This window comes from Musa acuminata, chromosome BXJ3-9, assembly GCF_036884655.1.
Source record: "Musa acuminata AAA Group cultivar baxijiao chromosome BXJ3-9, Cavendish_Baxijiao_AAA, whole genome shotgun sequence".
Classification (NCBI taxonomy): domain Eukaryota; kingdom Viridiplantae; phylum Streptophyta; class Magnoliopsida; order Zingiberales; family Musaceae; genus Musa; species Musa acuminata.
In genome coordinates, this window is record NC_088357.1 from 39,165,909 (window position 1) to 39,181,216 (window position 15,308).

The 15,308-nt window shown below is 40.0% G+C and overlaps 2 protein-coding genes across 3 annotated transcripts; both read left to right on the forward strand.

Moving 5' to 3' along the window:
• The first annotated feature begins 3,348 nt into the window (after positions 1-3,348).
• Positions 3,349-10,312, forward strand: LOC135649909 (uncharacterized). Of its 2 annotated transcripts, none has more exons than XM_065168871.1 (4): positions 3,349-4,957; positions 5,042-5,481; positions 5,555-7,080; positions 10,005-10,312. In XM_065168871.1, the coding sequence occupies exons 1-3, from the start codon at positions 3,473-3,475 to the stop codon at positions 7,005-7,007; spliced, it is 3,378 nt and encodes a 1,125-aa protein (XP_065024943.1). In that variant the 5' UTR covers positions 3,349-3,472; the 3' UTR covers positions 7,008-7,080; positions 10,005-10,312. The 2 variants fall into 2 exon arrangements, with proteins under 2 accessions (XP_065024943.1, XP_065024944.1); XM_065168872.1 differs by having other exon boundaries at positions 10,053-10,312.
• Positions 10,313-11,097: 785 nt separating this feature from the next.
• LOC135650126 (small ribosomal subunit protein mS78 (rPPR3a)-like) lies at positions 11,098-12,629 on the forward strand. The gene has a single exon (XM_065169288.1). The coding sequence runs from the start codon at positions 11,175-11,177 to the stop codon at positions 12,393-12,395; it is 1,221 nt and encodes a 406-aa protein (XP_065025360.1). The 5' UTR covers positions 11,098-11,174; the 3' UTR covers positions 12,396-12,629.
• Positions 12,630-15,308: the final 2,679 nt, after the last annotated feature.

A 15,308-nucleotide genomic window follows, 5' to 3' on the forward strand; every position in this document is an offset into this window, starting at 1 on the left:
ATAGGCTATAGGACTATCGCAGTAATCATCTATGAATTTATCTAATTGAGATATTGTTTACAAGATTTATGAGTTAATATTTCAAGTTCTTATTTTCTGATAATCAAGAAGCAATATTGTATATTCAATAAACCACATCACCAAGCATATTGAATTTGATTGTCATGTGGTTAGACAAAAAAAGATTCAATCTAATTTTAGATTACTACTATATTTACTTTATAGTATTCTCAAATTACATATATTTAACTAAATCTAAACTATTTGGAAAGATGTTTTTTTTTATTTACATCTATATAAGTTGAGCATTTTGAATATCTCCAATTTGAAGAGGAGTATTTAAAATGATAATATATTGGACAAAATCTAATAAATTAGGTAAAAGATTCTTTTAATTAATTAAGAAAATATTCTTTTATCAACAATAACCTAATTTATTTTTTTATGATTAATTTACTATTAAAAATCCTAGTATTGAGTTTTTACCAAATGACATATCCTATAATTATTTTTTTATCAAAGGGTGATCCTTTTTTAAATAAATATTGATAATGTCCGTAGAGTATTTCAAGCAGATCCATAAGTCTGTTTGATTTAGTCTGGCCATCATGGTTCGGGTCAGACCGTTTTAAATTGATCGAGTTGAACATTATTGAATTTATAAACGAGTGTCCTAAATATAATACGAGTATAACAAATATATTTTTATCAAATCAATCTAAATTTATCTAGAAATACTAACAAATGATTCTAAAATATTTAGTATTTATTATTATTATTTTTATGATTTTAGGGTAAATAAATTTTTAAACATAATATTTTTGGGTTAGATGGATGATCAAATGTAACTCATTGAATTTTTACTAGATCTTTTTAAACTTCTTTAGATTTACTAGAGTGAGATGATAATTTATTTAATATATATATATTTTTTATTTTTACAAATTTAGAATAATTAATTTTTGAAATAGAATAGTTTTAGGTTGAATATGTAATCAAGTATAACTTCAGTATAACACAATTATAACTCTTTAAATTTTTATGAAATCTATCCAAATTTCTTTGAAACTACTAAGATAAGATGTAAGATATTTAATATTATATATTTTTAATTTTTTATGAATTTAAGATGATAATTTTTTAAAATTATATGTTTTATGTTAAATTTATGATCAAATATAATTCGAGAGTGATTTTTTTTAAAGGTAAACCTTGATGAGGAGGAGGAGGAGGGGGAGGAGGATGAAGGAGAGAAGGGAGAAGGCAATGGAATAGGAGGAGGAGGCGACGTTGAAGTTATAGTGAGAGGATGAGGAGACGGGGGTGGAGTGGGAGGAGGATGAGAGAGAGGGGGCAATGTTAATGTTGGAGTTGGAGGATGATGAGGTGGGGGAGGAGAAGAAAGCCGAGAGAGAGATTGAGGAGGAGGATGGGGAGAAGGTAGCGGAGTGAGAGGAGCAGCTATAGAGGTGAAGTGAGAGAAGGAGGAGAAAGAGAAGGAGGTGGAGTGAGGCTAAGGAGATAAAAGGGTAATTTGACAAAAAAAAATCAAGGGGTAATATAGGGCTTAATTAAATCGATTAAATAGTTATGATTTAGTTGAATCAGTCTCCAACTAAAAAAAATCAATTCAATTCTGAAAATTCAAGTGAAACTTAGTCAAAAAATAATCACTATCTTTTTATGATTTTATTAAGAATATTTTGATTATAATTAAAAAATCATTTAGCAAAGACCAAATCATTTGGCGCCATCATAATCAATAATGGCTAATCTAAGTTTTTGATGAATTTTAATGTGAGGAATATAAGGATAGTATTTCAATATTTTGAAGGAGATATATTATCTATTAAAACTTGTAGAGTAGAAACTGATTTTCAAACCGTATTTAATTTTTAAGCCAAAAAAAAAAGTGAAAATTGATTTATATTAAAAATATTGAAAACATACATGCAGATAAAAAAAGATATGCTACTCGATAAAGATATATTCCTTTCTTTCATCTGACGGAGACATATTAAGAAAGCAAAATATTAGGTAAAAAATATTATGAATCATGAGAACCATTATATGTGATTCTCTTCACTATAATATTATTTTATATTTATTCTTGATTGACAAAATCCATTGTATATATGTCACACACAGCAGCATCAACCATTGCTTTCGATCATAGTAACCCATGGCCATTCCTTCATCTACCTCATTGCTTGATCTCCTTCGTGGCCCTCCACTTCTCTTCCCCTATTCACCTCATCATCTCTCATGGTCTACGAGCAACAGCATGCTCAACAGCGTGACCGTCGTCGCAAGGAACCGCATGAAGTCGGCGGCGTCGAAAGAGTCGGAGCATAGTCGGAGATCAAGTCGCTTCGCGCCGAGATTCTCGGCGATCAATCAGGGGTTCTCCGAAGACGGTGACGACCACGAAGGATCGCTTTCTGTGGCGGAGTTGAAAGCCATCGTCGACCACCTAAAAGACTACGGATGGAGGATGAGAGCGCTGCGTTCAGGACTTGGGATTCAAGTGCATGTTAAAGGAATCGAGGAGCATTGTGAAGACGAGAAAGGAGACGATGACATAGCTGGTGACAGACAGGGACAAGAACAATGTGGTTGGTGAAAGCTCAGTAAAAGATTAGTTGCACAGAAGATTCATGTTCTTTGTTTGGTTGCGAATTGATTTCATACTGTGAGAGATCAATCAATTCCAGATTGATTTGTTGGATAAAAGCTATGCAACTTTTTAGTTAGTTAGGAGACTGTCCATAAGATTAAACCTCCCCTGAAGTCTTAAATCTACAGTAGTGGCAGGAGATGAAAGATCATTTTCACAGGTAACTTGAAAGCTTGATTGAGGAAATAGTTTGCATTTGAAGTCAATTCTTAGATGTCCAAAATAATAGTGATCGAATTTAGAAGATTAGGGTTTTAAAAGTCAGTCTGATATGACAATCGCTGGATGCAACAGAAATTTCCGAGTCAAACCAATAAAAGAAAATCGAGTGTAATTACAATTTATTTTTATATTGTATAAATGTTGGATTGTGATTTGATTTCTACGAAATAAATTGTTAGAGAATTATTTAAAGAACAAACCGATGATTAATTTGAAAATATAACTTTGAAGAAGTAAGTAATTAAGCCAAAAACACATGAACCATATAATAAATACATTCAAATCCTATTTTTACCAGAATTGGCAACTGTTCTTAACCGACCGCGGCCATATCGGACGCGGGGAAGCGGATCCAGGGCTGTTAACGGGCCGGGTATGAGTTCGATCGATTTGATCCGTATTCTTTTGATGACATTCTGATTCCAAATCTCGCTTCCACATTTACCACGCCGTCCTCTCTCTTTCCTCCCTCTCGCCACCATCCTCCCCTCTTCAATGGCAACCTCCTCCTCCTCCTCCTGCGATATCAAGTGCTAGATTGTGAAGAGGATTAGGAATTCAAATCGAAGAGAGATGGAGAAGCAGCCGCCATCGCCCTCGCTTTCCCTGCAGGAGTGGGAGACCCTCCTCGACGACTTCGGTTCCGGCTCCCCCGCCCGCTGCGCCCGGTGGCTGCCCCTCCCCCTCCTCGACCTTGCACTCAACGCTTTCCTCCGCCGCGACTTCGCCTCCCACCTCAAGCCCCTCCTCCTCCTCTTCATCGACGACCTCCTCTCCTCACCTACATCTGCCCCACCCCCCTCCGACTCCCTTCCCCCTCTAATCGACGCCCTCCGATCCCTCCTCCTATTCTCGTCCCCCTCCGCTTCCGACCCTTCTCCCGCTCCCGCCGCCGCCCTCCTCCGCGACCAGTTTATGGCCACCGCCGTCTCCGCTGCAGTCTCCTCCCTCGACGCCCCACTCGACGCTTCCTCCGCCGCTCTCCTCGAGCCCCTCGTGGAAGCCCTCCTCACAGTCACCAACCGCCCGAATCACGGTCCGGACCGCCAGTCCCGCGCCGCTGCCTGCGAGTGCCTCCGCGAGCTCGAGTCCGCCTTCCCTTGCCTCCTTGCCGACGCCGCCGGCCACCTCTGGGCCCTCGCCCAGGCCGAGCGCACCCACGTCGCACAAAGCTACCTTCTTCTCCTCGCCACTGTCGTCCGTGACATTGTCCTCCGCCCTGGTCTTCTCTCCTCCCCAACCTCTATCCTCTCCACCTTCGTCCCCCTCGTGCCCTTTAGTGCCCCTAGCTGTTTCTTGTCTCACCATTCTGCCGATCGTGACCGCGAGCCCTCGGAGGTGAACCTGAGGGAGATCAAGCGGGTTCTGGGGTTCCTCTGGGAGCGGCCGCAGGCCCTGACACCGGCCGCCACCATGGAGCTGGTCTCGATCTTGACCAGCATCGCTGGCGCGCTGGAGCAGCACGTGCCGACGGGCGGGGCGCTCCTGAAGGTGCAGTTCTCTGGCCTGATTTACTCGTATCACCCAATCCTCTGCCATATCGTTCTCATGCTCTATTCCGGCTTCCCAGATGCCTTTGCTGGCGAGGACGAGCGCAACATCGCTCGCCGCCTCGCCCTTATGGCCAGAGAAGCCCACCAGCCCCTCGTGTTTCGTCTTCTCGCGCTCCACTGGCTGCTGGGCTCGCCTAGGCTTGGCAAGGGAAAGGACTCGCTTGCTCCCTTGGCGCCCAGATTTTACCCTGGGGTTTTTGATCCTCTGGCTTTGAAAGCCAAGAAGCTCGATGCTTTAGCGTGCATTGCAGCGAGTTTGGATACTTTGGAAATGAGAAGAAAGGGGGAGGAGGATGGTCGAAGGGCCTTGATAGTGAAGCTCTTTCAGGATGGGTTGGTTTGCATCTCTGCTTACAAGTGGCTACCGCTGTGGAGCACAGAGACCTCGGTTGCCTTTCGGATGCTTCACAAGTTCTTGGTTGGAGTCATCCCACATCGTGACGATTGCTCAGAGGAACCTCAGCTTGTTTTTCTCATGGATTCCACCATATTCAGCACCCTTCAGGTGAGAGAGGTTTCTCTCCACAATAGTATCGTTTTTCCTTCATGTGTGTAAGTTCTTAATTTTTAATTACTTGACTATATGCAGAGTATGTTGGTAAATTTGGCATTGGAGCACCACGGTTTGGTTCTGGTCATTGGCATTTTTATCGACCAACTGTTGAAATGCAAGGGTCACCAGTCCGTAGGGGAGCGACTGCTCCAGAAACTTGATGAGCATTTGCTTCCGAAACTTGAGATGGGATACCGGTTGACTTCTTATTTTCCCATTTTTGAGAGGATTGCTGAGAATGATACCATTCCACCCCATGGTTTGTTAGAGTTACTTATGAGGCATATTGTTTCTATATCAGTGAAACATGGACCAAACTCAGGGTTGAGTTTATGGTCTCAGGGGACTAAAGTGTTGGGTATCTGCAGGATGATGCTTAAGCATCACCACAGCTCAAGGATTTTCCTTCCTTTGTCACGCCTTCTAGCATTTATTTGCCAATGCTACCCAGACTTAGAAGTTCGTGACAATGCAAGGTAATTACAAAGTTATATTCTGTTGGACTCATATCCAAGTTTTCGTCATTAATACTATTGACACCAATTTCAGGATCTATCTGCGGATGCTTGTCTGCATTCCTGGGAAGAAGCTAAGGCAGGTGCTGAATCTTGGTGAAGAGCCTTCAGGAGTCTCACCATCTCCTCACCCAGGCTCACTTTTCCAAGTTCCATCACCTCGCCACTCGGAAAACATCAAAAAGTCAGGCAGTGTCTCTTCTTATATTGATCTTGAAAGGGTTGTTCCACTTATTGTGAAACAGTCATGGTCATTAGTTATACCGAAATCAAACATGGAAGATAACACGGAAGCAAGTAATGTTGTAGGTATAAGTGATATCAGCATTTCTCCTTCTGCAGAATCAGACAAGGATGGTGAAATGAACTTTGAACAAATAAGTTATATTAAGGAACCACTGAGAGTGATGGATGCAAATGTGGCAGAAATTCTGGGAGTCCTCCGGAAGCATTTTTCATGTATTCCTGACTACCGACACACGTCTGCAATTAAGATTAGAATACCCTGTACACTAAGGTTTGAGTCTGAACCATATAGCCATGTCTGGGGAGATGGTTCATCTACTTTTGATTCAGAAGAGGGGGAGACTTTGCCTGCTATGTATGCAACTACTATCACATTTTCATCAACAGCTAAGTATGGCAAAATTCCACCATGTCGGGTACCTTTTCTTCTCGGTGAACCTTTGAGAAACAGATATGATATCGTACCTGCGGGCAACAGCTTTGAGGAGGGCTCAAGTCATCGTGCTTCAGTAAATATAGAATTGGAACCTCGTGAGCCAATGCCAGGTCTTATTGATGTTACTATCAAGGCAAATGCAGAGAATGGGGAAGTTATTTCTGGAAGGCTACAGAGCGTTGCAATTGGCATTGAAGATATGTTTCTTAGGGCTAGTATACCACCTGATATTGAAGAGGATGAGGTGCCTGGATACTATTATGATCTGTTTCATGCACTATGGGAGGCTTGTGGTAATTCTGCAAGCACAGGACGTGAGACGTTCCCTCTTAGTGGAGGTAAAGGTGCTGCAGCAATTCATGGCACACGATCTGTGAAACTTCTGGAAGTATTTCTGGATTCTTTGATCAAGAATGTTGAGAAGCACCTGGCTTCATATGTTGTGAGTGTCACTGGCGATCCACTGGTGAATATCGTAAGGAACAATGGAATTATTAGAGATGTTGTGTGGGAAAATGATGCTGAAGCTTTTGTTGTTCATGATGTTAATGCGCTGATGCCATATTCTGAAAATGTACCTCTTCAGCTCCCATATTTTGATGAACAGGGTGATGCAGAGAATCTTTCACCTGTCAGTAAGAGGACAATTGGTACCTTTATTATTTTGATATTCCTACCACCCAGATTCCATCTCCTTTTCCAGATGGAAGTAGGACATTCATCAACGTTGGTACGAATAAGAACTGATCATTGGCCATGTCTTGCATATATTGATGAGTACTTGGAGTCATTGTTTTACACATAGAAGGAAACAAACACAAGGACATATTCTGGAGTGCTACAACGATTCTATCTTGGCAAGCTTTGTCCTCTTAAAGGTCTGGTTAGATCCTGTGCCTAACTTGCTTATTTGCATGTGCGTTATTGTTAAATAATTGCTCAGGCCCTATAAGCTTAATAAAGTTTGTAAATTCTTTTAAAAGGCTATGGATTTACATAATTTTACTTGGTCTATTGAAATTAGAAAAGAATTCCCCTATACTATTTTTAATATGCTTTTCATTGATTTTTCTGACTCCATATGGTTACAAAGGGCTTATAAATCTTCTTTATGACATACACCAATGGCAAGCCAAACCATCCCTGGTAGCGCATATTACTTATCATTATGGTTTTACAGAATTTATTGTGATCAATCAGAAATGGACTTCGAATGCAGGCATTATAGTTTACTTCTGTTGCATCTTTTGGTGCTAGTATTGAGAAATTAAATTTATCTTTAATAGGAATAAGGCATGAAATGTTCCTATCCAATTAACAAGAGTTTGTGATAGAGTTATCTTCATTTTTTTTACCAAAAGCAAAAAAGGATTCATATTAAGTTATTAACCCAAAAACAGTGCTATTACAACTATAACTATGAACAAAATGACATGGAACTCAAGATGCCAATGGCCAGACCATACAACACCAGAATTTCGTAGACATGGCAAACTTCACAAGCCAATGTGCACTATGATTCTTCCCTAACATATACAAAACTTTCCAAGCCCGAAATAGTTTCTGTAACTCTTTCACAATTTTGACAGTTTGAAATACACCATGGTGGTGTTTCCTCTCCATTAAGTTCTTTCACGATTTGCAATGCATCAGTTTCAACAATGATGCACTCAATGTTGTTAAGTAGTGCAGCTTCCAGCCCTTTCTTAATTGCTAGCATCTTGTTAATCCAACTATTGCCTTGCTCCACAGATAGAAAACCTGCACAAAGACACATGACATTAGAGTTACTAATCAGAAGATCAGCTCCACCATCTAAACTTTGAGGATTAAAAGCTCCATCTATGTTTAGCTTAAACCACCCAATTTCAGGTCTACACCACTGCACCACAATTTGATATTTTGATGTGCCTCACTCCTATGTCCTTCGGACATTACGTCCAATTTGCTGTTCATTATATATGAAACGGACCCATACACAACTGTAGAGTGGCCTGTCCTTATGTTATTAAATAGAACATCATTCTTGGCCTTCCAAATCAGCCAAAGGCAATGGGCAATCAAGGATCTGACTAAACTAGGATGCTCTGGTAAGCCACTCCTCTCCTTGAGCTAAGCACCTCTTTCCACTCCCCAAAATGAGATAATTCAGAACCCAACTTATTACTAAGCATTGTCCACATCCTTCCACCAAATGGACATTCAAAGAAGACATGATTTTGATCATCCCAACCCTCATTAAAAACATAACACACACGATCATGATTGGCAAATACCCAACGAAAACAGCCTAACTGAAGTAGATAGCTTGTGATGTAAAAGTTTTCAACAAAATAAAAGAGCCTTAGAGATAACAGGAAGTTTCCACTAAGGTATACAGTTTCGAATGATACCGCTCGGTACGGGCGATACATATCGGTCCGAGAATAAACCGGTACGTGGATCACTCACTACCGGACGATATTTTTTAATTTATATATATATATATAAAGGCGACGTCGCCTTGTTTTTTTGTGACGTCGTTGTGGGAGAAGAGAGGCGACGTCACACATTTTTTTAAATTATATATATATAAAATATAAATATATAAATAAAAGATTATATATATATATATATATATATATATATATATATATATATATATATATATATATATATATATATATATACTGAATGGTATACCGCTCAATATACAATACTGTACCGTACCGAGAGAAGGTCGAAACTCCGGTACAGTACAATATTTCAATCCTTGGTTTCCACAATTCACTCCAACATCCTTCAACCTCCCCACTAGATTGATCCAAGTCTTTGATGTACCTATAAGCTAGTTTGGTTGATGGTTGCCCCTTTAGGTCAGTTCTCCAAATCCATTTGTCATTCTCAGGAGGAGGCACATCAATGTGGGAGAGAAGTCTGCAAATATTACCATCAAAGCATTGATCAAATAACAAATCATTCCATTTATTATCAAGCAGAAGGTTAGAAACATGCCAATGTCCATCAATAATAGAAATATTAAAAAATATCGGTTTAATGGCCAATGGAATGTTAAAGATCCAATTGTAATGCAAAACATTTAGTTGATCACCATTTCCAATAATTGGATGAAATATAGCTTTTAACACAGACATATACTTATTAAAAGGCTTCCAGCACCACCAGGTGGACTTGGGAGTAGGTTGACTGTTCCAAGGAGATCCCCAACCATACTTTTGACTTGGATAGAGTTATCTTCATGACTTACCCTTCCAGTCACTTAGTTATTGGTCTTATGTATCACTGCTGTTCTACTTGTCAGAAGAAGGTAATCTTTGTTGCTTCAAACTCCTCCAATTGAGTTCTTGGTCTTATGTCTCACCACTCTTGTTGTCAGAAGAAGGTAAGTTTTGATGCTTTAAACTTCTCCACACTTTGTCAAGGGCATCACTTGGTTATATCTTGTTTCCTCTTGTTTTGACATGGATGGTTTCTTCTCCAAGAAGAATTATTAATCACACAATTACGAGGATTCTGTTTAAAATGTCACTGATCTAGTGATATAAAACTAGATAGATAAGACCAGGTGCTGGGATTGTACCTGTTTCAGAACCATATCCTCCTATGTGTTTTCATCGACGAGTGTAGGTTTGATCTTCCGTTAGTCCTAGCAGAAGTCGGTGAATTCATGTGGCACATTTACTAGGGAGGTGACTCCATTTCGGTTGGTTCTAGTAATTTTTAAGCTCAGGACGTGTTGCCCTTCCTTGTTCTATGTTTACGTAGTTCCTAGTATTTAAGATGTAACTTTGCTTTTTGGCAGAACTTTATTCATCAGCTTGACTGAACGAACACCCGTTTTAAATCCTAGGCCAAGTAGAGCTGCTGGAGGCATCAAGGAAGTGAATTTGGGAGTGAGACTTGATTCTCCAAAGCAAGAATCTGGATGGAGTATACCACTTGTAGTTGAGAAAGGTGAGAGGAACTAAAGTTGGATCTTTTGATTGTAAATAATGTTATTTATTCATTTGGAGGATGTACTTGTTCAGTGTTATTTCCTTTGGAATGAGTCATAACTTGATCTTGTTTCCTTTATTCCTCATATTATATTTAGGTTTTTGGTCTTTGCAATATGAGATACTCTTCTGTAATCAGCAAATCGGTTATGCTTGGTCTTAGACAACATGAAATTGCGTCACCAGAAGCATCATCAAGAAAGTTGTTGCATTATGAGATGTGTTCAACAATATCCATGTTGAACGGCTTTGTTGGATCATCATGAGAATTGTTTTCTTCTTATTCTTGGCGACGATAGAATTTAACTGGACATTTGATTGGCCATTAGGTAGTTGTCCACTATAAAATTCCTTATTCTCTGGGTCCTAAGATCCACTAATTCAATCCTTTTTTATATACATCCTATACAAACAACACTTATTATTATTATTATTATTATTATTATTATTATTATTATTATTACTACTACTACTACTACTACTACTACTACTACTACTACTACTACTACTACTACTACCAACTATTATGCTATAATCTCTACTCTTGAAGTTTGTTTAGTTTATTAGTTCACTTGTATCACTTAAAATGTTTTCAAACTAAATGTTGTAACAAATCAATACATTAATTATAACGAATGATAAAAATATTTTAAATATTATTCAAAAAATATATTTTGAAAAGAAAAATAAAAACAGAAGCATCTTTCCAGAAAAATAGTCCTTTAATTTAAACAGATTTAGGTAGAGTTCAAAATCCAAATCAACATTTAATTGGGACATTACCCGTCTCAAAAACACACAACTCCCACTCCGGAGAGGAACAACCTAACCTGATCCGCAAAGGGTGTGAGTTAAAAAATCCGACCCGTCACTTACTCGGACCAAAAGCGCCTTTGATATACGCCATCTATACGACGGCTAAACCCTGCAGTCCGAAACCTAGCGATTGCTAATCAACAGAGTCCCCAACTCCACCAATGGCGGCGGCACTGCGTCGATCTCTAAGAATCCCCCTCTTCCGCCGCCGCTTCTCCGCTCTCTCAACCGCCGCCACCACCGCCACTTCACCCACTCCCTCCTCCGATCCAATATCCGCCGCTAAGTCCGCCATCCGCTCCGAGTGCGACCCCGACCGTCTCGTCTCCCTCTTCGAGTCCGCCGCACACGACCCTTCCTTCTACGACGACCGCCCAATCTACCGCTTCTCGATCCAGAAGCTCGCTCGCCACCACCGCCCGGACCTCATCGAGCGCCTCCTGGAGGGCGCCAAGTCCAACCCCGACCCCCCTAAGTCGGAGGGTTTCCTCCTCCGCCTGCTCTCTCTCTACTCCGAAGCCGGCATGCCCGACCATGCCTTCCGCACCTTCGAGGCCATGCCTGGCCTCGGCTGCCGGCGCACGGATCGATCGCTCTGCGCCCTCTTGTCGGCCTTTCTAAAGAACGACTGCGTCGATCGCCTTCAGGACGTCTTTGATCGTGCCGCCGTTGAGTTCGGGATCGCTCCGGGCATCGCCTCTTACAATGTCCTACTCAGAGCTCTCTGCTCGATCGACGAGGTTGAGAAGGCACGCGCCTTGCTTGATGAAATGCCTGATAAGGGCGTGGAGCCCGACATCATTTGCTACAACACAGTCTTGGAAGGGTATTTAAAGAAGGGGGATTATTCTGGATTCGATGAGTTTCTCAAAGAGTTCAATAGGAAGAAATTTAGCCCAAATGTGGGCACTTTTAATTGTAGGATTGCTGCGCTTTGTGCACAAGGTAAGAGCTTCCAGGCAGAGGAGTTGTTGGATGTGATGCAATCTAAAACAATCCAGCCGAATAGGCTTAGCTTCAATACCTTGATCGATGGCTTTTGCAAAGAAGGGAACATGGATTCAGCTATGAAGGTTTTCGAGAGGATGAAGGGGTTCAAGAGGCCCGATGACACTCGTGTTTCACCCGATTTCAAGACATACACTACATTGCTGGAGGATTTGGTTGAGAAAGAAGAGTTTGGAAAAGGAGTAGAGATTTGCAAAGAGTGTTTGAAAAAGAAATGGGCACCGCCATTTGAGACTGTGAAAGGATTGATCGATGGATTGGTGAAGAGTTCACGTGTAAACGAGGCAAAGGATGTCATCTCAAGGATGGGGAAGGGAATCAAAGGTGACGCTAGAGATGCTTGGAAGAAAATTGAAGAATCATTCTCCTTGTGAGGTGCGTAGTTGCTTAAAGTTAGTGGGTAGCAGCCCGGGAAAATTGACTGGTGAGCCTCGAAAAATGATGTGCTAGTTATGGATTGTTTTCCCTTTGGACTAGTGGAGTTGTATGTGTTCTTGCCGAGAAATCAAGCAACTTATGCTTTGGCTTTTGACTTTTGACCATCCAGTCAGGGATTGAACCATCCTCTTTATTTTGATGGCAAATAAAAATAACCTTTTTGGTTCTAATTTTAGTAGGATAATGCTTCATCCCTAAATCAAAGGGATCTATAACTGCTTTGAGTTGCTATTCGACGATGGGAGTAAATGGATTTGGCCACTTTGACTTGTTGATTGCATGAGAGACATGATAAGCTGCTTGAATGTATTATGCTTTGAACTTTATCTTCTGATATTTGACTAATCTATTTCCAAGGATGATATCGAAAGCAATATATTGATCTGACGATACTCAATCTCCGTTTAGAACTTTTTTATTTCTAATTTGACATCATCTGGCAACTTTTGTGAACCAATTGTTACAATCAGAGACCAAGAATTTTGTTCTAGCATACTGTCAAGTAATCTTGGAGCTTAAATAAAGAAATAGTGATTTTGAGAGGTTACCTGCCATCTGTTCCTCCAATCTGCATGTTTTTGATTCTCCCAATTCATTCTTTTGTGTTGTAATAAAATCATAATGGATTAGTGCTCTTCCAGTTTAATTAGTGTTTGGACATTTCCAATTAATAGCCACATCAAGATTGAGGTGAGGAGAGTTTCCATGCAGTTGGTTTTCTGACATCTTTCAGCAGTGCTTTTCCTTCAGACTAATTGGTTCCTTTTATGCCTTTTGTGTGCTTGTCCGAGCGGAGATCGAAGGCTTGGATTGGTAGAAGAGCAGGCTTACAAAATTGTGTGTAGCGTTAAAATGCACGAAGGAGAAGGCAGCTTCTGTTCATGGCAAAACGGGTACTTCGGCTGTTCTTCCGTGTGTGGGTTACCGGCAAGATGGAAAGAAGGTATCTCTGAGAAGTCTTCACCGGCGTTGGCAGGAAAGAGAAAGCTCGTTTCGTTCTTCTTGTGGATGCACATCTGCTTCTGGCGCTACAAGCCACTTTGTTTATCTTATATTTTAGTAACATTCATGTTCCTTTGCTTTGCCTTGTGATCAGATTTTGCTTAGTGCTTGTGGCTGTACTGTTATAATGACAACTTTTTTTTGATTTTGTTTTTGAAAGAAAGAGGCAACTATATTGATTTAAAGATTAATTACAAAGAGAGAGAGAGAGAGAGAGAGAGAGAGGAGTAGAATCTACCCAAAAGAAATCCTGGGCTAACAAAGTTAGAAGATGTAGGAAGGTGAGAAAAAAATAACAATTTTAAGCTGATCAATTAAAGGAAAAATGTCCCATAGAATAAATATACTCCTAAAAAAAACCAAGGGATTGAGAAGTTTTTTTCCTTCACAAAATTGACTCTTGTCTATTGAATCTGAGTTCATCCATGTTGGGAGGAAAGTCGTAGTGTTGCGGCAGCTTGCTTTAATGGGGTGGAATGGGTGAGAGGCGCTTCAGCCATCAGCGGGCTGGGACGCAGTGCAGCGCCGCCCGCCTCCCATCCAGAGGTTGACCGGTTTGGGATTTGAAAAGGAAGGCCATAGGAGATCAGCTGCCATAAAAGAATTCTCGATTTCAATACAAAAATCAAAACTTACTCGAACAGTATCCAAGCCATCGCAAGTGTTCTATGGACTCAGAAATGGTCATTGGCAGCGATCATAATGTTTCTAAGAAGGGTTAGATGAACCGGTAACGTGATTGTGGTACCTCAACCTCATTGCTGTTGTTCCATAAAAACCAAAGAAATAAAGTTACGGTGATATAGATAAGAGATGGGAGCGAGCAGGTTTATCAAGCAAAAGAACCTTCCTTCACCCAATCGCCCACATGCCATGAGTGAAAGAACTAAAAGCAAACTTGAAGATGTTCCCTTGAAAGATCCTAAGAAGTTCAATGTAAAGTTGCACTCACGTAGTATATTGGGTGGTGGAGTCAAAAATGCATATGACAAACCATCCTCGCTGACAATAAAGAATATTGGAGATGAATCTCGGAGTCGAGCGATAGGATAGTTTCATGTAATTTTTAAAGAAAAAAATTTAATTTTAGAAATAATCCTAAGAAGTCAAATCGTCTTTCAACTTTGTCAAAGTACATCAACAGTATAGTCTCTAGTTAGGTATATAGAGGTACTATAAAGTATGGTGTTGCTTGATGGATTGAGAGTCCATACCCAAAAATCATCATTAGGATGGATTCTAGTATTCTAATGGTTAGTATCAAGTCGGCACTAAGAGAGATGGTGAATTAATTAATACAACAGTAAAATTATATTGAGTCGAAAATTTTTGTACGATAAAAATGTATCAGAAATATGCTTAACTTGAAAGCATACGAAAGCGTAGTGAAAGTAACAATTAAGTTTGCAATATAAAGAAAAAAAAATACAAATTAGATTTTTATAGTGGTTCGATCATTATGACCTACATCCATTCTCGATTCCTCTTCACTCGAGGCCATCGGTTTCCACTATTGATTTTTTTTTAATGGACAAAGATCAACTACCATTTTATATCTCTCTTCTCCTTTTTATAAGTTTAGGAGACAATATTTTATAAGTATTCACTCCTCCATAAATAAAATTCTAAACTTGGAACTAGAGGAGAGGATCTCTCAAGTGATTGCTATAGTGTTTTTTCACTTTTAAGCTCTATATGCTTGTCTGTTAACCAGGGACGAGAGGGGTATTTATACGCCTCAAATGGATTCAAACTTAAATATTTGCAACACATGTTATCATAAAATCATGCATAATCAAAATTTCAATATATCATTCATTCCATGCATGATTGTCATCATAAATTCT